At 42.1% G+C, this 21,025-nt stretch overlaps 1 protein-coding gene and 1 pseudogene across 1 annotated transcript; both read right to left on the reverse strand.

Moving 5' to 3' along the window:
• Nucleotides 1-8,031: 8,031 nt before the first annotated feature.
• LOC130089447 (uncharacterized) lies at nucleotides 8,032-16,404 on the reverse strand (annotated as a pseudogene).
• A 298-nt stretch (nucleotides 16,405-16,702) lies between these two features.
• On the reverse strand, nucleotides 16,703-17,359 carry LOC130089448 (uncharacterized). Its single transcript, XM_056256751.1, has one exon. It carries the CDS (start codon nucleotides 17,357-17,359, stop codon nucleotides 16,703-16,705), a length of 657 nt encoding a protein of 218 aa, XP_056112726.1.
• Between the last annotated feature and the right edge of the window lie 3,666 nt (nucleotides 17,360-21,025).

Consider the following 21,025-nt stretch of genomic DNA (forward strand, 5'->3'; position numbering starts at 1 on the left):
ATGTCTCATCTGACCTTATACCCAAGGAGTCCACAGGGAATTATCCCTCACAGAATGCCATGATCTGGGATTGTCAGGAGAAAATCCCCACAAGAGCCACAGGCTGTCAGAAGCCTATGTAGCCACATTGAGATGTGCCTTAATTAGCTCAAATTATTTATAGGGAATTTTAATAATTAATCATGAAATATGATTAATATATTTGCATATTACAGTTATATTATCGAAATTGAAAACAGATCGATCGTATGTATGAATGGTAAATCATAACGAATTATAATTCCTCATTCATATATCAATGGTCTCATTACAGATCGATTATATGAGATAACTTTAAGGGAATTAATTAGTTATCAAACAATCGGTTTGTCCAGCAAACAGCCGTAAGATTAACTTACCAACTTCTCAACAAAGTTATCCCTTTTTATAAACTCCAAGAAATCTCAATGTTCCGGCCGTGAACATTAATTTTCTCGTGTTTATAAAATTTACGTTACTGAAATAGTAACAACTCGTAAAGCTTTGTAGCTATGAGATCATTATTTCATTGACTTGTAAATGAGCACTTCAGGATCAATCAAGAATATGGTTTTAATAATTGAAACTACGGATACAGAATTCTACATTTGAACACAGGATACATGTATGTACAGTTAAACAGTAACACTAACGAGACAGACGAATAACAAACAGGAGTGACAGAGAGAGAGGTTGCGAGAGAGAAAGAGTGGAAGGGAGAGAGAGAGAGAGAGTAAGAAGATGAGAGATCTTCTGGTTTGGCAAAATTCATCACAGACAGAACCTTTTGAGACTACAAGAATCACAGATCTTAAACCTCGAAAGAATGGTAAACGGTTACTTGCACAGGTAAAGCTCTTTTGTGGTTGATGTGAAGAAAGCGTGTGTGTCTCTCTCTGTCCTCGTGTCACGAGTTCGGGTTCGTCCAGCGCGCGCGAGCGCGGCGTGTTTGAATGTCCTTGTAGGTGAAGCTTGCCAGTCTGGCTATGTTCATTTCTTCGCGAGAAGACATGAACAGAGGAGACTTCGAAAAAGATAAAATAAACTTGAAGAAAACAAAAGAGAAACGATGGATCATCACACTAAGGCGAGGTCCAGATGCACGAGGAGTCACATGATGAAGCCCCGAAGAGCAGGAAGAGCCAGGGAGTTTAGGAAGAGAGTTTTCCGGAAGGTTTCAGAAGCAACAGAGTTGGAGTGAGCGCGCCGACATATATCACCTGGGAGAAATCCCGCCTCTCCCTGTCGGCTTGGCCAATCGGAGAGTTGGAAGTCACAGGCGGGAATTCAGCTTTTATTACTCTTTGTCTGAGAGCGCACGCTCCTCATCTCTGTGTGCGAGCGGGGAGGGTTTACAGTCTAAAGACACTTCGATCTTGAATGAGAGTAAAACTGATCAAAAATACACTTTACTCAATATTTGTATGCATATTCGCGTTGTTCACGCCACAAGTGTTCTACAGGTAGTAAGAACGTTATTGTAAGAGGGATATACAGTTATATTCAAAATGCATAATGAAGGTATTTATAACTCACTTTATGCTACGATAAAGTCATAGTTATTCCCATGTGACATGGGCAAACAGACACACATAAAAACACGTCGAATACATCTGGTTAAATGTCTTTCAGTGAGGATATTGGAGAAAGATTTGTGTGTGTGTGTGTGTGTTGGAATGGGTAATTGTTCGTCAGCATTCAGGCAGTGCTCTGTTTGTGAGATGATCAAATCATGACAGACCCTAAGGGCCTGTTCTCTGCGTGAACCTTCGGCCAGCCTCATGATCTCATCTCGAGTCACATGTCCAGAGCTGGCTCAACTCGTAAGCAAAGTATTCCGTTGTTCATTCTTTAGAGAAAGATGCTGCATGTGCGAGTCAGAGTCAATGATTTAATCAATTCAAAACACTATCCCCTTTGTTTCACGAATGGAAGTTAAGGGGAACTTAACTACATTAGAATCTAGTTAATTCACTCCAACATACCAGAGCTGGCTCAACTACCGATCTGATTATCACTACACCTACTTTACCATAACTGAACAGGCTAAACGCCACATTGATTGGGTGAGTCAGGAAGAGCTGAATGTTTTATTTGTTAATTGTGACATAAGCTTCTCGCTCCAGTATATAGGCACTTTTGGTTATTTTGGCTAAACCTTTTTAAAAGATGCTGATGCATTATCCACATCATAAGACAGACAGTGAAGCCATTTGAAAAAAAAAACAATCCATAAAATATTGAATATGGGTAAGCTTTGGAATTGATAAAACACTCTTTGTTTCAGGGGTGTTTCCTCAGAGGCAAGGGAGGCAGTATCTCCTCAAAAAAACTGGATGAGAAAATAATCAATATTACAAAAATAAGACAATGCACATATTATGAAATGTGACATTAAAATGTTAATCACTATGATTGGATATGATTGGCTATGACTGGATATGAGTTGTCCGTAAGATAAGTCCCGCCTCTTGTTTTTGTGCACGTTCTCGAATTGGCCTGGATGAAGAAAATGATGGCATTAATGGAAAGACTAATTAAAAAGTAACTGAACGACTCACTTACTTTGATATCACCGCTTTATGTCATGTCAAAATCAAACTTGAAATGGCCTGAAAATGTCTCAGGTTACGATTGTAACCCATGTTCCCTGAGAAGAGGGAACGAGACACTGCGTTGATGATGCTATGGGGAAAGCCCTCAACGTGAACCGGTGTCTGAAAGCTTATCCAATCACGGCAATCGTTATTGACCGGCGACAGCCTATGACGTCACTACAAGTGCGACCCAGAAGTATAAAAGGGGTGCCTAGAAAACATGTAAATCACTTATCGTCTGACGGGACTGTTCAGCAGGCATCCCGTGGCATGGCTAGCAACGCAGTGTCTCGTTCCCTGTTCTCAGGGAACATAGGTTACAGTCGTGCTGAGGGGAGTGCATGCCAAATTATGGCTGTGACAAAAACGTCAGAAATGGCAGTTTCACTGAAATGCCAAACACTCCCCCTTCGGTTCACATACAGGCTGTCAGTGACTGTATTCCCTAAGGCCACTTCCCAAGCTATAAGCCTCAAAGAGGTACAATGAAGGCCTACCAAGGCCGCTCAAAGGCTTGGAACCAACAGCTTCCTTGGATGGGGTTCCTTTAACCCTATGGGGTTAGCGGTCATGCCGACGTGACCAGCTCGCTTTTTTTCTTATCAGTGCAAAAGAGACTCAAAAAACTCTATTAATTTTGATCTTACATATAAGTGTTATACATCATTCAAAACTGTTAAATGTCTTCTTTTATTTGTGTATGTATTGTTCCTCTATACTCCGTATTCAAGGACACAACACTCAGGCTGTAAACAGATAACTTTTTATTCTTCTTCACTTACTCTGGCATCACTCTACCTTCAACTACTCCAGTGCCCCACTGAGGCCATAACATGCCATTACATCTCCCCTTTTTAGATGAAAGTTTAACTGTTTTAACAGAGCCTTTAAATAACACAATACATTCAACAGTATGGCTACTTAGTTATTTCGCTCACTGAACTTGTGATTTTACGAGGCTTCAAATCCTTTTTCAAACTTGAAAGTGTTCATAGAGAAATGAACAGAAGATATTTTACTTCACCGTAGCCCTTTTTATAGACCTTATCCTAAATTAACTGGAAAATTCAATAACTTAGAACATGCCTTTTGTAATGAACATTTCACTTTTTAAACAGAAAATTATTACTTTTTTTTTTTCTCTGGTGTGTATGCATTTGTTTCATGCTCAAAGGTCCAGTCTCTCAGGAGCCTTAGACAGTCTCCCTGACCTAGTCACCGTCATATCACCTGATGCTGAAGGCCCTGGAACTTCCCTGAGGTGTGAACGGTTGCGTCGCAGCCGTCCTCCCTCCGGGGTCTCCACCTCGTATGAGCGTGGTGTATGTGCCTGACTAACAACAGTCCCTTTTGTGTGTGTGGGTTTGATCCACACGTGCTGTCCAGGCTGGAGAGGTGGTAAGGTTTGAGTACGGTGTCTGCGATTGAACGTTTGTTGCTGTTGCAATTTCAACACCGTGTCCTTTTCTCTGAACCTCTCAAGATCGGGCCACTGTGGTTGTAACTGCTCCGATGATATGGGGACTGGTGTTCTAATTCTCCTCCCCATCAGCAGTTGTCTTTCACTAAAAGAGACTTCACAGTTCTAACGGCCCGTTCAGCCTCCCCATTGCTGCGGGGGTAACGGGGGCTGCTTGTCACATGGGCAAAGTCATATTCCTGTGCAAACTGAGTGAAATCATGACAGGAGAATTGCGGACCATTGTCTGTGACAAGCACTTCTGGGCATCCATATCTGGCAAACACAGCTTTAAATCTGGCGATGGTCTGTTTTGCTGATGTACTGCCAGGTAGGGAACAAACTTCGATATAGCGAGAGAAGTAGTCTATTATAACTAAATAGTTCCCATTCTGCCATTGGAAGAGATCAGCAGCAACCCTCTGCCACGGTCTGTTTGGTAGTTCTGTTGTGAGCAGAGGCTCGACTGTTGTTTGAGCTTCACGTGCGCAAATCTCACATCTCTCGACCATTTGCTTTACAGCAGACGTGATACCTGGCCACCAGACTGATTCTCTGGCCCTTGCTAGGCATTTGTTGATACCTTGATGTCCCTGGTGCAGTCTCTGCAGGATGTCAGGTCTCAAGCACTCAGGGATTATAAGTCTCTCTCCTTTCATGAGCAGTCCTCTTCCTTCATGCAAAACTGACCTATTGGGCCAGTAGGGCAGCAGCTGCTCATGCACATCTCGTCTGTGTCCCGGCCATCCATTTGCAATGTATCGGCTGAGACGTTTGCAGGTGTTATCTGACATTTGTGCACTCTTAATCTGTTCCAGCTTCGTTGGAGTGGCTGGCAGGCTTTCAACTACGCTGTCCAGGTAAGCTTTGCATTCTCTTTCCAGGTCTTGCTCCGCCTCTGTGGCTGCAGTTGGAAGAGGTGCTCTGGACAGGGCGTCAGCTGTTATCAGATTTTTACCTGGAACATGGATAATGTTAAAGTTGAATCTGAGCAGCCTGAGTCTGAATCTGATGATCCTCGGCGGGAGGTCATCTAGTGCTCTGGATTTCAGGAGTGTTATGAGTGGCTTGTGATCAGTTCTTATGGTAAAGTCCAGTCCACTCACGTATCCACGCAAGCGCTCACATGCCCAGGTCACAGCCAAAGCCTCCTTTTCTATCTGGGCATATCTTGATTCGGCTTTGCTCAGACTTCTAGAAATGAAGACGACAGGTTTCCACTCTCCGTCTGTCTGTTTTTGTGTCAGGACACCTCCAAGTCCATATGACGAAGCATCCGCCGATACCATGGTTTCGTGATTTGGGCTGTACTGGGCTAACACAGTCTCTGATCCCAATTCTTTTTTCGTCTCCAGGAATGCTTTCTGTTGGGGTGCTCCCCATGTCCAGCTGTTCTCTGTCTTCAACAGGTCACGAATGGGCTTTGTCAGATCTGGCAGGCGTGACGAAAATTTGCCTACAAAGTTCACCATGCCCATGAAACGGCGAACATCCGCCACATCCTTTGGCTCTGGCATCTCCAGGATTGCCTTTATTTTTCCTGGATCTGCTCTGATGCCCTGAGAATTTATGACATGGCCCAGGAAACGGATCTCTGTCAGGGCAAATTGGCATTTCTCATTTAGAGTGAGCCCAGCCTCTCTGAATTTCTGTAGCACCCTGTGCAGCCTGTCGTCGTGCTCTGCCCGGTCTCTTCCTATGACCAGGACATCATCAGCGTGACATAGGACTCCATCAACACCATCAATCAGTTGAGAAATCCTCTTCTGAAAGTGTTCTGGTGCCGAAGATATACCAAAAGGTAACCTTTTGAAGTAATAGCGCCCCTCTGGTGTGATGAACGTAGTCAACAGCATGGAGTCTTTGTGAAGTGGGACCTGCCAGAAGCCTGATGTCGCGTCAAGCTTTGTGAAGACTCTGGCTCCTTCCAGCTTGGCCAGTGTCTCATCCACTGCCGGTAAGATGTGTCTCTCTCGGATAACACTCTCGTTCAGACGGGTTAAATCCACGCAAATACGAATTTTCCCCGACGTTTTCACTATAGGGACCATGCCCGCACACCATTCAGTCGGTTCTTCCACACGAGCTATGACCCACATCTTCTCCATCCGGTCTAGTTCCTCTTTGACTTTGGCCCGAAGAGGAATGGCCACTCGTCGCGGGGCCGAGAGGGCATAGGGTGCCGCGTTGTCTCTCAGCTTAATTTTATACTCCCCCTTAAGGTTACCCAGCCCTTTAAATACCTCGGGGTAAGTGGAGCGAAAGTGTTTTTCTGCGTCGTCGATGCTGTTGAGCTGAGGGATCATCTGTAGTCTGCGGATAGCTGGGAGGCCCAATAAGGGTATAGTCAGGTCCTTCACGATGAACACCTCCTCCTCAATCTTTCTGTCACCTCTCTGAATGACCGCATGCACTTGCCCTTTTACGTCCAGAGGTTGGTTGGCGGGGCCCAGCAGGGGTCTGCACGGCGCTGAATGTCTGCCATATCTATCCTGTTTGAATTCTGTCTCTGGGATAGCGGTCACAGACGCACCTGTGTCTACTTTGAAGCGCAACGGGCCGCCGTTTATGGTGAGTATTTCAGTCCATGTGGAGGACTGTGGATAGTCAACCGCACCCAGATAAGCTGCCTCGTCCACTTCAATTGAATCCATCTTTTGAGCTGATCTGCACACTGCCGCAAAGTGTCCCCTCTTTTGACATTTTCTACACTCAACGTCTTTTGCTGGGCATTCAGTCCATGAATGTTTTGGGGTTTTACCACACTTCCCGCACTGTTTTGGCTTTGATGAGGTAGGCTGAGGCTGAGAATAGCTTCCGCGTTGAAAAGATTTTTTTCTATGAGCCTGTGTTTTACTGTTGTGAGACAGTGCATCAATTTGTCCTGGTGAATCAGCTGACCGCAGAACAGCTTGTTGCTTTTTAACTTCCTCGTGCTGCCTCACTTGGACTATAGCTGTAGCTAAATCCAACTTTGGGTTGAGCTGAAGTTTTTCAGACAATTTAGCATCACGTATGCCGACAACAATTCTATCTCGAATCATTTCCTCACGTAAGACGCCATATTTACAATGTTCAGCTAACTTGTGTACTGCGGTGATAAAGTTTTCTGCAGATTCGCCGACGTCTTGACATCGTTTATTGAACTTGGCTCGTTCATAAATTACATTATGTACTCCTACAAAATGTTCATCAAAGGCTTTTTTTACCTCGTCAAAGTCCTTTTCTTTCTCATCCGTCAACTGCAGTGAGCTCAGAATATCATCGGCCTTGTCGCCCATTGTATAGATGAGAGAATTCACCTGGTATGCGCCGTCTTTTTCTTTCAGTCCCGACGCCATTCTGAAGCGTTCAAACCTTTTGATCCACGCGGGCCACGAGCTTGGCTCAAAGTCGAATGGTCCCGGTGGTGTGATAGTGAATATGTGGTCCATCCTGTGTGCTTTTAGCTTGCCGCTAGCTGTTATTGCTCTCGCCGACTCGCTCTTTCTCTTGCTCTACAGGTCCCGCGTTTTCACTCTACTCACCATTAAAGCTACTCCGACTATTTTTCTGTACCACTAGACTCTTTCTGTTGTGGGTTATACGTCTCTGACACCATGTATTGTTCCTCTATACTCCGTATTCAAGGACACAACACTCAGGCTGTAAACAGATAACTTTTTATTCTTCTTCACTTACTCTGGCATCACTCTACCTTCAACTACTCCAGTGCCCCACTGAGGCCATAACATGCCATTACAGTGTACACTCATAATAAAAACAAAATGTTGTGTTTTTCGTAAAATAAAGAAAATTGTTGTAATGATACATCTTTTGATGCTAAGCTAGGGCACATCATCAGTGATGTTCCTGATCTTATTGGGTGTTTCAGGTCTTTCGAAACATCAGACACCCTCCTTCAGGTGACCCAGCTGAGGTTGATCAGGCCTCAGCTTGTGCCCTAGCAGCATTTAATCACGGATCCGCTCTTTTGATCCAGAGCCACATCGAAGCCTTCTCTGCAGCCTCTGTGGTATTGCTATTAGCCCTTCTCCTTCTCTCACCTGTGATGCTGAGTGCAGTGTAGGCCCCGTAGAGGGACTTCCCTGCAAAGCCTCTGTACCCCACCTCCACAGGTAAGCACCTTGCCTTCCAGCCTTGGTTGTGGCAGTCGCTGACGAGGCCATTATATTTCTCCCTCTTTCTCTCAAAGGCTTCCTCCATTCGGTCTCTTTCCATGGCACAGTGAGCTCCAACATGACCAGGTTTTTTGTTGCCTCAGATATCAAGACAATGTCAGGTCTCAGGGTGGTCTCGACGACATGCTGGGGGAACTTAAGTTGTTTGCCTAAGTCCACTTTCAGTTGCCAATCCTGTGCAGTGTTCAGAAGCCCTGATGTTGTCCTAAAATATTTTGGCTTCTCTCCGGCCCTGATGAAGCTGATGGTTTGTTTGCAGGGCTTTGACCTCCGGCAGCTGCTGATAGTAGCCTGGATACCGCCAGCGATATCGGCCTTCCCCCAGAGCTCTTGGGCAGCAGCTCAAGATGTGCTCAAGGGTTCCCTTTCTCTGGCACAGGGCACATCCTGGTGTATCGACCAGACCCCAGGTGTGCAGGTTGGATGGGCTGGGGAGGACGTCATAGACTGCCTGGACCAGGAACTTGATGCGGTGTGGCTCCACAGCTTGTTCCCATCTAGTCCAGGCACCCTGACGTGCCATTCCCACTGCTTTGCTGGACCTCTCCTCCTCCACCGCTGCCCTCACCTCACTTTGAACTAGCTGACTCTTCTCCTTCCCCCGAGCCTTGTCGAACCGGGGCCCTTGAAAGGTTCCTAGCCCAGCCCTTCCTCTGGCCACTGCTCCCACTAGGACACCAGGGCGCAGCCGTGACTCTGCCTGGTCTACTGGCGCCTCTGCCCTCCATTTCCTGCCCGTCTTGACCTCTACACCTGCCCCAGAGACTTTGGGGTCCCTAGACTTAAGGAGCTGCAGCACCTCTCTTGCGCGCAAGACCTTGAACTCCTCTTCAATGGATTTTAGCGGGAGCTGCAGCTTGCAGGTGTTTCCATAAAAGGCAATGCTGCTTAACCCTCTCTAAGGTGTTTTTGGGGTCCTTGAGATGTTTTGACATGACCTGACATTTGTGCTTTTTTCAGTTGCTTATAAACATATTAATGGCACAGGTGAAATTACACTCTATTTAGCACAAACAAGGCTACCATATTATGTGAGCAACATGTATGTACATGTTTGTATTTTTGAGAGAATATTGCATGGTTATTGAAAAAACTAAAAATTAAAGTTTCTGAAATAAGGCCACAAAACACATACTACATATCTGTCCACAAGACTTTTGACTAATGGATGTTGTTGCCTAGAGTTTTTGCTTCAAAATGATCTGAAAATCATCTTGCCTAATCATTCACATAAAACAATAGATTGTTTTAAATTGTGAAAAACATTTTTTTGTTTGGAAAGGCAATATGCGTGGGGGCGTGAACGGCCCAACCCACTCATGAATAATTAGGTGGTTCACACCTGATGAGCCTTTCATTCAGGTGTGTCACACAAGAAAGAATGCAAGGACTATATATATACATATATACACACACACACATATATATATATATATATATAATCAAAATATAAATGAAAGTCAAAAGCACATTTTTAGTCATACCTGGAAACAAATCCTGTTCAAATAGGTTGTATTGGCCATTCTACAGAATTGGTTCAAAGTTAGAGTTGGAAACATCTTGAAAAGAAAATGGTCTTTTTCCATAAATGTCTTTATAAAGTATTATTTTTTTAAAGTAGGCCAATACATTTTATCATACATATTTAAAAGTTAAGGATTCATTATTTTGATATAGTTTGCATTGGAACAAACACTATAACAGTTGATTAGTTTATTTTTGACAAAACATACTATATATTTAACACATGAGCAGAAACTGTCTAACAAAAGCTTATTTGATGTCTATTTTATATTAAAAACTTTATAATCTATCCAAAACTAGTCAATGAAATGTTGTCATTACAGACACTATTCAAAATTTGCATCATGTTTATTTTTCTTTATTTGACAAAAAGCAGAACAGTTTGTTTTTATTGTGAGTATCCACAAAAAAATTTGACACTTAACATGATCTAATGATGTACAACACTTATATGTAAGATCAAAATCAACAGAGTAATTTGAGTCTCTTTTGCACTGATAAGGAAAAAAGTGAGCTCGTCGCGCCGGCGCGATAGCCGACCCAGAGGGTGAAGCTCCTCGGGAATCCCAGCCATCTCCTTAGGTAGCGGCTGACTCTCCTTTCTATTTCTGAGATGTTGGAAATCGGAAACTCGTACAGAAGCAGAGGCCACAGTATTCTTGGCAGTTGGTACACCCATGCCTTAAATTTCCCAGGGAGCCCAGTTTTATCAACATTCTTCAGTCACCTCTCCAGCTCCTCACATGTTTTTTTGATGGATGTTGTATCCCTGAGGCTGCTGTCGAAGATCTTTCCCATGCTTTTTACTGTTTTTTCAGACAGGGTCGGGATTTGAGTTCCTGAGATGATAAAACGAAACTTCTCCACCATCCTGCCCTTCTTTAGCACTAAAGACCTGGATTTGGTTGGCTTGAATGACCTCCTGGCCCGTTCAATCACCCTCTCCAGACCCCTCAGTATCCATCTGGCTCCAGGCACTGACTCCGTTATCACTGTGAGGTCATCCATAAAGGCACGGATTGGTGGTTGCCGCGTTCCAGTCATGGATTTGGGGCCTCTGCACGACCAGAGCGAACAGGATCACTGAAATGGTGCAGCCTGTGAGGATTCCCACCTCCAGCCTGTGCCACTCTGATGTTGTTGACCCAGATGAGACTCTCAGCTTGAAATCACTGTAGTAATCCTGGATAAGGTCTCTCACTATGGCAGGAACATGGTGCCTCTCCAGAGCCTCCTGTACCAGTTTGTGGGGCATAGAGCCATAGGCATTGGCCAGGTCTAACCACAGCACCACCAGATCATCCCTATTCTCCTTTGCTTCTCTGAGGAGCTGTGTAACCACGCCTGTGTGCTCTAGGCAGCCTGGAAGACCTGGTATGCCGCCTATCTGCATAGAGGTGTCTATGTATCCATTTTTGAGGAAGAACTCTGCCAACCACTTCACAACTATGATGAAGAAGATCTTTCCTTCAACGCTTAAGAGTGAGATGATGCTGAACTGGCTGATGGTCTTGGAGTCTTCTTCTTTTGGGATCCACACTCCCTCTGCACACCACCACTGTTTTAGAGTTTTTCCTTTCCTCCAGATGACTCTTAGGATCCTCCACAGCCGATGTAGCAGCTTTGGGCAGTGCTTGTACACCTTGTACGATGTTCTGCTTGGTCCTGGTGCAGACCTAGACCTTGCCTTCCTTACCACTTCCTGTACTTCTTTGAGGAGTGGCTCCATCAGGTCGAATGCCTCTACAGGCTCTGGTGGTGTTATCAAGGCATCACACTGGCCCAACTCTTGTTCTCTGGAGGGGTCACTAAATGTATCTGAAAGGTGTTGGTCAATTTCCCCTATGGCTATCCATGAGCAAAACCTCAAACATACAGTGCACTACTTTTCAGAAGTTTGGGGTCTGTAAGATTTATGCTTTTGAAAGAAATCTCACTTTTTAAAATCATTAACTCCAGGTTTTTTCAATGAGATTATCCTTGAGAAGCCTGTAGGCTAAATAATCAGCTAAATATTAAGCGACAAATATAATGGTCGTAGTTATAATAATTCATTTAACTATTATGATAACAGGATATCATGGTCATTGGTATATTTTATTTCTCTAGATCTGTTTTGAATTATGTTGGCCAATGAGACAGACACCATATTGTCCAACTCAAAGGTATTTATTTATTTGTATGTATTTTTTATTGATAAATACTGAAATTCCTTTTACTTATGTAGTCACATTGAGATGTGCCTTAATTAGCTCAAATTATGCATAGGGAATTTTAATAATTAATCATGAATATGATTAATATATTGCATATTACAGTTAAATTATCGAAATGGAAAATAGATCGATTGTATATATGAATGATCAATCATAACGAATTATAATTCCTCATTCATATATCAATGGTCTCATTACAGATCGATTATATGAGATAACTTAAAGGGAATCAATTGGCTATCAAACAATCGGTTTGTCCAGCAAACGGCTGTAAGATTAACCCATCAATTAATTCAACAACGTTATCCCTTTTTATAAACTCCAAGAAATCTCAATGTTCCGGCCGTGAACATTAATTTTCTCGTGTTTATAAAATTTACGTTACTGATATAGTAACAACTTGTAAAGCTTTGTAGCTATAGGATCGCATTTCATTGACTTGTAAAATATGAGCATTCAAAACAATCAAGAATATAATGGTTTTAATAAAATGAAACTACGGATACAGAATTCTACCTTTAAACACGGGATACATGTATGTACAGTAAACAGTAAAACAAATGAGACAGACGAATAACAAACAGGAGTGAGAGAGAGAGATTGCGAGAGCGCAAGATTGGGAGAGAGAGAGAGAGAGAGAGAGAGAGAGAGAGGAGAGAGAGAGAGAGAGAGAGAGAGAGAGAGAGAGAGAGAGAGAGAGAGAGAGAGAGAGAGAGAGAGAGAGAGAGAGAGAGAGAGAGAGAGAGAGAGAGTGAGAAGATGAGAGATCTTCTGGTTTGGCAAAATTCATCATAGACACAGAACCTTTTTAGACACCAAGAATCAACAGATCTTAAACCTCGAAAGAATGGTAAACGGTTACTTGCACAGGTAAAGCTCTTTGTGGTTGATGTGAATAAGGGTGCGTGTCTCTGTCCTCGCGTCATGCGTTCACGTGGTTATTTCAGAGCGGGCAAAGCGCGTTAGTTTGAATGAAGACTTAAAGGTCTTTGGTTCTCCTGGTGTTGCTGAGGAAAACCGCGTCTTGCGTGCGTGTCCTTAGGAGCGGGTGCGTGCTTTCTCAGCTCTTCTGGGCGAGCGTGGTCGCTGCAGATTCGAAGAGTCTCCTTCAGGTTGAAGTTGCCGATTACGTTCATTTCACTGAAACTAAACGTAAGAAAAGTCCGAAGACGAAAATAAAGAAAGATTAAAGAAAACGGAGAAAGCTCCCCGAAGGAGCCATGGATCCTCTCACAGGAAAAGCTCTCATGTGGCGTAGAAACTGCATCGAACAGATTGTGGCGTTCGAGTTTTGAAGGAGCTAGAGGCACGCCTTTGTTGCGTGTCCTATCCAATCGTTTGGGAGGGGGCGTGTTGTCAAACTTCTGTGTTTGCGAAAACACACGCCCTCCGGGTCATGTGCATGGAAGATAACATTTAGTAAAAATACACTTCTAAACTGGTATTGATAAAAGTATGCCTCATGTTGCACTTTGGGTCAGTGATTCGATCTTATTCGATTCCTCTGATTCCAATCATACCAAGCGCGACATTCCTAGGGCTAGTAAAATGCAGATACATGATTTTCGTGATTAAACGAATGTCAAACTGATTACATACCATAAAAGCTTATAGTTACATCAATTTGGTCACATGGGGATTGGAAAACACAACAAGAGAAACACTTCATACGTTTAAAGAGGTAGGCATTTAAAAGTTCATGAATGAGTGTTTCTGCGTGTGTGTGTGTAGCAGAGTTCAGTTAGAGTTTGCCGGGGTGGTGGACTCTCGCTCACTCCCCCTCTGGGGAGTTTCGTGTGTGTGCGTACTCCTCTGAGTTGATGAGTTTAATAATTTGAGTGGTGGTGATCACGTTATTACACTTGTGCTCTGTGTGTGAGGTGATTAAAACAGAGGAGACCCTAAGGGGTCGAGTGGTCTTCGGCCGGACTCACGAGATGTCATCTCGAGTCACATGTTCAGAGCTGGCTCAACTCGTAAGCAAAGCACTTCGTTGTTCATTCATCAGAGAAGACGCTGCATGTGCGAATGGAGTCAATGATTTAATCAATTCAAAACACTGTCCCCTTTGTTTCACGAATGGAAGAGACTTTAGTAAATTAGAATCTAGTTAATTTACTCCACATACCAGAGCTGGCTCGATTACCTATCTGATTATCACTACACTTATAAATGCTGAATGTGGTTCAGGGGGTCGACAACTTTAGGCTCGCAAGTTATTTTTCACAGATATCTGACCAGCTTACTCATGTCTCATACTCTTAGCCTTTAAAATGTTTGAATTTATATCCCCAATGCAATATCAGGGGGTAAAGATATCATTAGAGTTCTTAAAGTTATGGCTATGCTCTTGTCACCAGATGAGATATAATCCCTAGCGTTTGGCCCTGTGATTCTTCAGGACAAGCTCTTGATGCCATCCACACTCAGATGAAGAAGGTGAGTTTCACAGTAGCTGCCACTATCACAAACCAAGAGACAGAACACAACATGCTTTCATCCATATGAACTCACCCATATGTAGGGATGGGTATCGAAACCCAGTATTAAACCGGCCCTGGGGCCAAATTAAGGAAGACCGCAGTATCGATAAGCTTGGACGTTATTGGTTCTTCATACAACGTGTTTTTCAGGCTGGTTGTTTGTAATTTTGTAAGAGTAGGGAGAGGCTGTACCTCTCATGTGTGTGTACTGTGTACTATAACTTTTCAACAGGAGCTGGTACTCCTTTGACTTAATTGAAAAGTTTTAGATAGAGCTGTTTTTTTCACTCTCTATTCTCATTATGTTCATTTACATGCCAATAGCTCATGATGAAAATTTTGTAGCATTTATATACTACTAATAATAATGTTAATATTAAGCAAAGTTATTTACAAGATCTTTTAAAAATGTATAATTAAATGTCTTTATTATAACCTGCAATACAAAAATAGTACAGTTCAAAATCTATTATATGAAAATAGTTCCGTTGTGTTGACGGAAGGTGGCCTATTTTCAGGCGCTGCGTCATATCATTACGCCTGCTGCACTCATGGTACGGCAGTGAAGTTTCTTGATTATTACGCAGGAATGAGAGTATAGTTCCTAGCCATATCAGCCTAGAAAATCGCAACTTTACATTTTCCGTCGGTCTTAGTTCACGATGTAACTACAGAAGAGTCAAGTTTTAAATAGGAAAAATATCGAAACTCTTTGGTCATTTTTTTTTTAGAAATGCTAATGGTCTTGTCCACTCCAATGATGTATGCTAAGCTATGCTAAAAGTGGTACCGCCAGAACCGGAGATCGGCTGAATGGATTCAAAAACGGTAAAACTGAACAGTTTAACTCTGGGGGAGTTGTAAAATGAGCCTATTTCCAAAAAAAGTGGAGTATCCCTTTAAAGCAAATATTCTAGGCTACGTGATACTATTTTCAAAAGTCTTGTGAAGAAATAATCAGTATGGGTATCATGACCTTATTTCAGTTTTTTTCACAAACCACGCATAAATGTCAATATCTCAAAACTACAAACTTTTACATACATGCTGCTGACATATTATTGTAGCAGAGTTTGTGCTAAATACAGTGTAATCAGACTTTAGCCATGAAAATGTCACAAGTAACACAAATAAGCACAGATGTCAGCATATGTCAGAACACCTCCAGGGCCCAGAAAAGCAGAGTTTGAAAAGCAAAACACGCCAAACATAACGTCATAACATTTGAAAACATTTGAAGTAACATGATAATCCATATATTTTTCTCTAGTGTATTGTACTGAAGGGTTCCTTTCCAATGATTTAAAGTTATAGGCCGTCTGCATTTCTTTCCCAAAAAAAATGTTTTCTGTAATGTAAAAATTGTTATTATTGTTATTATTATTTTATGCACCCTACAAGTATATGCCTACAAGATACAACAAACCTGGTGTTCTTTATATATATTTTTGTGAATGTTAAATCTAAATATTAACCAGAAAAATCACAATTAGATTTTCTTCCCCTAGTCGTGCAGCCCTATTGTTTTCCCTGATATCAGCATGTTCACAGTTGTTGTTTTACAGGGACCAGATTCCAGATGCCACTGATGAGTCCTGCTGACTTGAACATGGTAAAATGAAAAAGCAAACAACTTGGAAATGACAGGTATTTTGAACAGGAACTGTTTCAGGAACGGCACAAAGGTGTGTGACTGTTTGAGTCTCTCTGTTTAGATTATTGTGCTCAATAATGTGCCTTTTTGTCCTTCGTTGTGTATCTTTGGATTATGTTGTGTTAAATAATACATCCAAATGATCAAAAAGCCATTCTATAATCTCTCCTCACATTCTTTGTGCAAATGCCCTCACAGTCCCACCTGATAGGGCCATTAGGGGTCCCATTAGGGTCTTTGTCTTCCCAGGTGTGAAACACATCGATATTCATGATGATTAACGCCTCCTTGCATACAGCTTTCTTACACAAAACATGTCTTACAAATTTTAAAGCAATATATTGTTTTATGTGAATGAGTGGGCAGGATGATTTTCACATAGTTTTGAAGCAAAAATTCTAGGCTACATGATACAATTTTCAAAAGTCTTGTGAACAAATAGTCAGTATGGGTAGCCTGGATGCCAGCCCAAAGGGCCTATTATCTTGTAATTTTTACAAGAAAGATTTTACATTCTCTACTAAACCCAAGGGACTGGAGGCCTCAGTAAGTGGCCAACGGCATTCGACCTTATCTTCTTCCTAGCGTATGTCCCGCTTGTCGGCAAGCCTTTCTCCACTTTCTCCGGTCCAAGGCATCCTCGGGGGCGACATCGATGTATTTCATGTCTTCCTTGATTCGGTCCATCCACCTCTTTTTCGGTCTTCCACGTCTTTCGCTTTTCCCCTCAGGGCTGAGCCGCAGTGCTCTTCTCGCCACTGACTCTTCCTCACTGCGGATCACATGGCCATACCATCGGAGGCGGGCTTCTCGCATCTTCTCCGTGATTGGTGCTACTCCCATGATCTTCCTGATATTCATAACGTGGTCCAGTCGGGTCAGTCCCAATGTCCATCTGAGCATACGCATCTCCATCGTGTGGAGGGCCTGTTCGTGTTTGGTGGTTGCAGGCCAGCATTCTGCTCCATAGAGGGCGACTGGGCGAAGTACCGTCTTGTAAACCTTTGCCTTGAGGTGGCTGGGCATGCGTCGATCACAGAGGACACCAGTGACCTGGCGCCACTTCATCCAGGCAGTGTTGACTCCTGCTCTGGTGTCTGGAAGGCTATCACCATTAGCCGAGAGGGTGGAGCCGAGGTACTTGAACTGCTCCACTTTCTTCAGCTCCTTCCCATTGATGGTGATTGTGCCGTCGGTTTGGGCGCCACCTTCCATGTATTCCAGCATTCGACCTTATGACTTGAATTATTTTATTCAAAGGGCTCAGAGGAAATTTTTAATTTTTCAACTTAACCTCTTAACCGTCTCCAGAGCGTCGGCGCACTGAAGCGTTTTTTTATTTATTTAGTTCAAATATACTATCAGATTTAATGTTATACCTTGACAAACTATACATCATTAAAAAGATATAAGACTCAAGATTCAGTATTTGACCACTATTGTATTCTGAGAAACTTATAGTGACAGTTATGTCTTAATTTGTGTCAGGAGTTATGAAATTAAAAAATGAGTCGTTACCTTTAATATGAATTATGAGCCTCAGCCGGTCTCATTCAGAAAAAAACTCCCGTGCGATCGTCATGACAGCGCTTGACAAAACAACGTCCCTCAGGGCTTTTAGCTCAAACATGTGCAGATTTGGAGAAATATTGATAGATTCTCATAGCTTTACATTAGACTTCTATAGACAGGAATAATATTTATTGAATTTATACCCAAATGCGTCGATGTAATCATTTTGAGCGCTGTATACTCTGTACTGTGTTATCAATTCATCCTGAAAGTGAGGGCGCTGTTTGAACAGAAGTCCATAATATATGGATCACATGAAGAAGAGCCATAATCATGTGACATTCAGGAAGTCCTGCCACAACAAAGCTATCCGAGATCGCTGTAAAGTGCAGATAAAGATGTTTTGAAGACAATAAACATGATTGCAATGATATTTGATTTACCTGTGTTCTTCGAGTCATGTCAGGTATTTTCATAATAATTGATTATATGTATAATGTAATGCTAATCGAGATAGACTTTCAAATTGTGCAGAATACAATAAAATAATATATTTTCTATCTGATTTTTTTATCTGAAGCCAAATCAGATTACAGAAAGTTATTTAAAACACTCGACTTGCGCTATAAAGTAAGTTTGGAGAACAAACATAGTTTTATTCTCATAAATTGTCGTGTATTGATGGTGTGCTAAGCTAACATGCTAGCTAGTACTGAGCACCTGCTACCTTACTTCGGTGTAATTTTTATGATTTTTTTCTAAATAAGAATGCTTACTGAAATGTTTCGTTTTTCAAAAAGGGCATTTGATACAGTTTCACTGTGAAGTGAGAACTTTTATAAAATAAATGAGGGATTGAAACAGTGTGAATTGCTAGTCGTTAGTGATTATAATGCAGACAAAAGAAAAGCATATTTAGAGCAATAAACTGGCTGGAGAGGTGTGAATATGTGCAGGGGAGACTGAGACTGAATGGGGCTCGTTTTTGCATCACAAAACAATAGAGGCAATAGACTGAATAGATGCTTATAAGAAAACAATAAACACCAGTCTAATCAAAATAAAGTCATATGACATGATCTTGAAAAACATTGAACTAAATACAGAGTTTTAGACTTATCATCTTCAAATTTTAAATATAACATGGCCAGACATGTGGCTTTAGCTGCAGTGCATTTCTAGATTGCTACAATGCCAACTTCAATTTTATTTTCATGAAGATGTTTCATAAAAATAAATGTATAATAACTTTACAAAACTTTGAAGCTATTTATAACTATTTTTTTCATTATGATAATAATTAATTCTACATTTACAATAAACTTCCAGGTGTCAGCTTTCAAATGAGATCTTACTTGTGCTTTTAGTACAAAGGGTTCATGAACTGTATCTGTTTCAGTTTGGGAATGCCATATCTGGGGATTTTTCAAAAATGGGCTTGAAGCTTAACAGGTTAAGGGCTTGCTGGATATACCAGCTACTATACTCAATACTGTAAAGGGTGGAGGCCTGAGTATACTGCTTCTTACTCTCTAGAGAGAAAGACCTGACAACACTCATGAGATATCTGCATGGGAGGCATTTTGAAGATAGCCTGCTACCTATGCTGCTATCTACCCTGTCACACCACTAGCATTTTACACCTAATGCGTAGGTATTCGTCTTCCACTAGTGCTTTCAGCACTGCCTTTGGCGGTCAGGAGCGAAAGGAAATAGAACGCTGGTTACAAACGTAACTGTGGTTCTATAACTAAGTGGGAGACCGCCCAGAGTCTCTGGTTACTCGGCATCGCGAGAATGATCTAGAAATCGATCTGACGTGTTAGGAGGTGGTTATAGCTGAAGACACGTCATAAGCACTGATCTATATAGAATGACTGGATAGCTCATGACATCATAAACAGTGAAGCCACCGCGCCACCATATTGGTATTCCCTAGTGAGCTCACGCGTTCTATTGAATCAATAGGAAATTGTATGATTTGACTGAGAAAACATTGCATAACGAGACACCGTTTTGAAATCTAAAGTCTCCCTGAATAGTCTTACAACGCAAACATCATAAGCATTTAAATGGGTATTTGTTTAAAGTCAGAAATTATTCCTGCTTACTAAAAATTAAGTATATGTGAATTATGTACTTAAAATATAGCTCTTTCTGATTGTGTTTTACAGATAGATCAGTAGTCTGTATACGTATTTGATTAGTTAGCAAGAACATGTTTAGGAAATGCAAAATACAAATTGTATGGGTTAATGTACGCCTGTTTCACCTCTTATTTTCCCCTTATTTACACTGCACACGTACGTCTGCGGCGCGTTACAGCTGCGACACGGCTACCGGAACTGATCGCGCCCACAAATCGGCAAATCATGTGGAAATGCTCCTGGTGTGAGTTGACGCGTGAAGGACGGAATAAAACATTGCACACATCTGCGGTGCATTATGGCTCCGACAGTGTAAATAAGGGGTTACACATAGGCCTACTCCGTTTGCAGTGCATATTTTTTACCATACCCATGTTAACAGGTTGGAGCTTTCACTGCATGCGGATGCCCGTCAATACGTTCCAGGAGCGGTGCGTATGCAGCAGTGCAGAGATCGTTCCCGCACCGAGTCTATTTCTGCTGTGCAGGCGCTGAATTAAAGTGACAGCGCATGGTTCGTGGTCAAACTGAACACGGGTTGACATGAAAATATAGTAAATAAATGCATGTAATTAAATTAATAAGAAGTAATGCATTGAATAATATGTTTTTTAAGTTTATTGGGTTTAAACTTGAATACGTCTGTGAAAGAATGCATAGTAGCCTAGGCTACAAATTTGTTTTTTATTAAAAAAAATTGTTTTTATAGAAGACGCTGATAATAAAAATAGTGATTTGAAATAAAAATAGAGAATAAATGTTGTTTGTGGTACAGTTGTACATCAGTTGCGCACTGCAAACAGCATGTGGAAGCACAAGGGCGTGCTGCTCCTGCACCGCATACGCACCGCAGGCGTTAGTAATGGTAAATGGACTCTGCACGAAGCTCTTTTGAAGCAGTCAAATGGGGTCACTATTGGACACTTAATTGTGATTATTGCTGGTCTGGGGTTCCTTATCGGCTATTGTTGAACGTTTTATCGTTTGTTTTTTGAAGAAGCATTACTCTTGCCTCGGAGAAAACAACACGGAAATAGCGACAATTGTGCATATAAATGACTACTTATGGGCATAACCTGTGGGCAGTTTTTGTAGATCCTTTTGTGAACTTCGTTTTACACTTGTATGATGCACAGCGGGTCATCTTAAAAGTGCCGTCGGAGCTACAAATCTTTGTATAACGGCCGTTGGAGCCCTCTGCTGGTAGGGAATCGTAAGATGGCCGCTCGAACAC

The sequence above is a fragment of the Rhinichthys klamathensis genome, unplaced genomic scaffold (assembly GCF_029890125.1).
Source record: "Rhinichthys klamathensis goyatoka isolate OS25496 unplaced genomic scaffold, OSU_Roscu_1.1 h1tg000133l_1, whole genome shotgun sequence".
Lineage (NCBI taxonomy): Eukaryota > Metazoa > Chordata > Actinopteri > Cypriniformes > Leuciscidae > Rhinichthys > Rhinichthys klamathensis.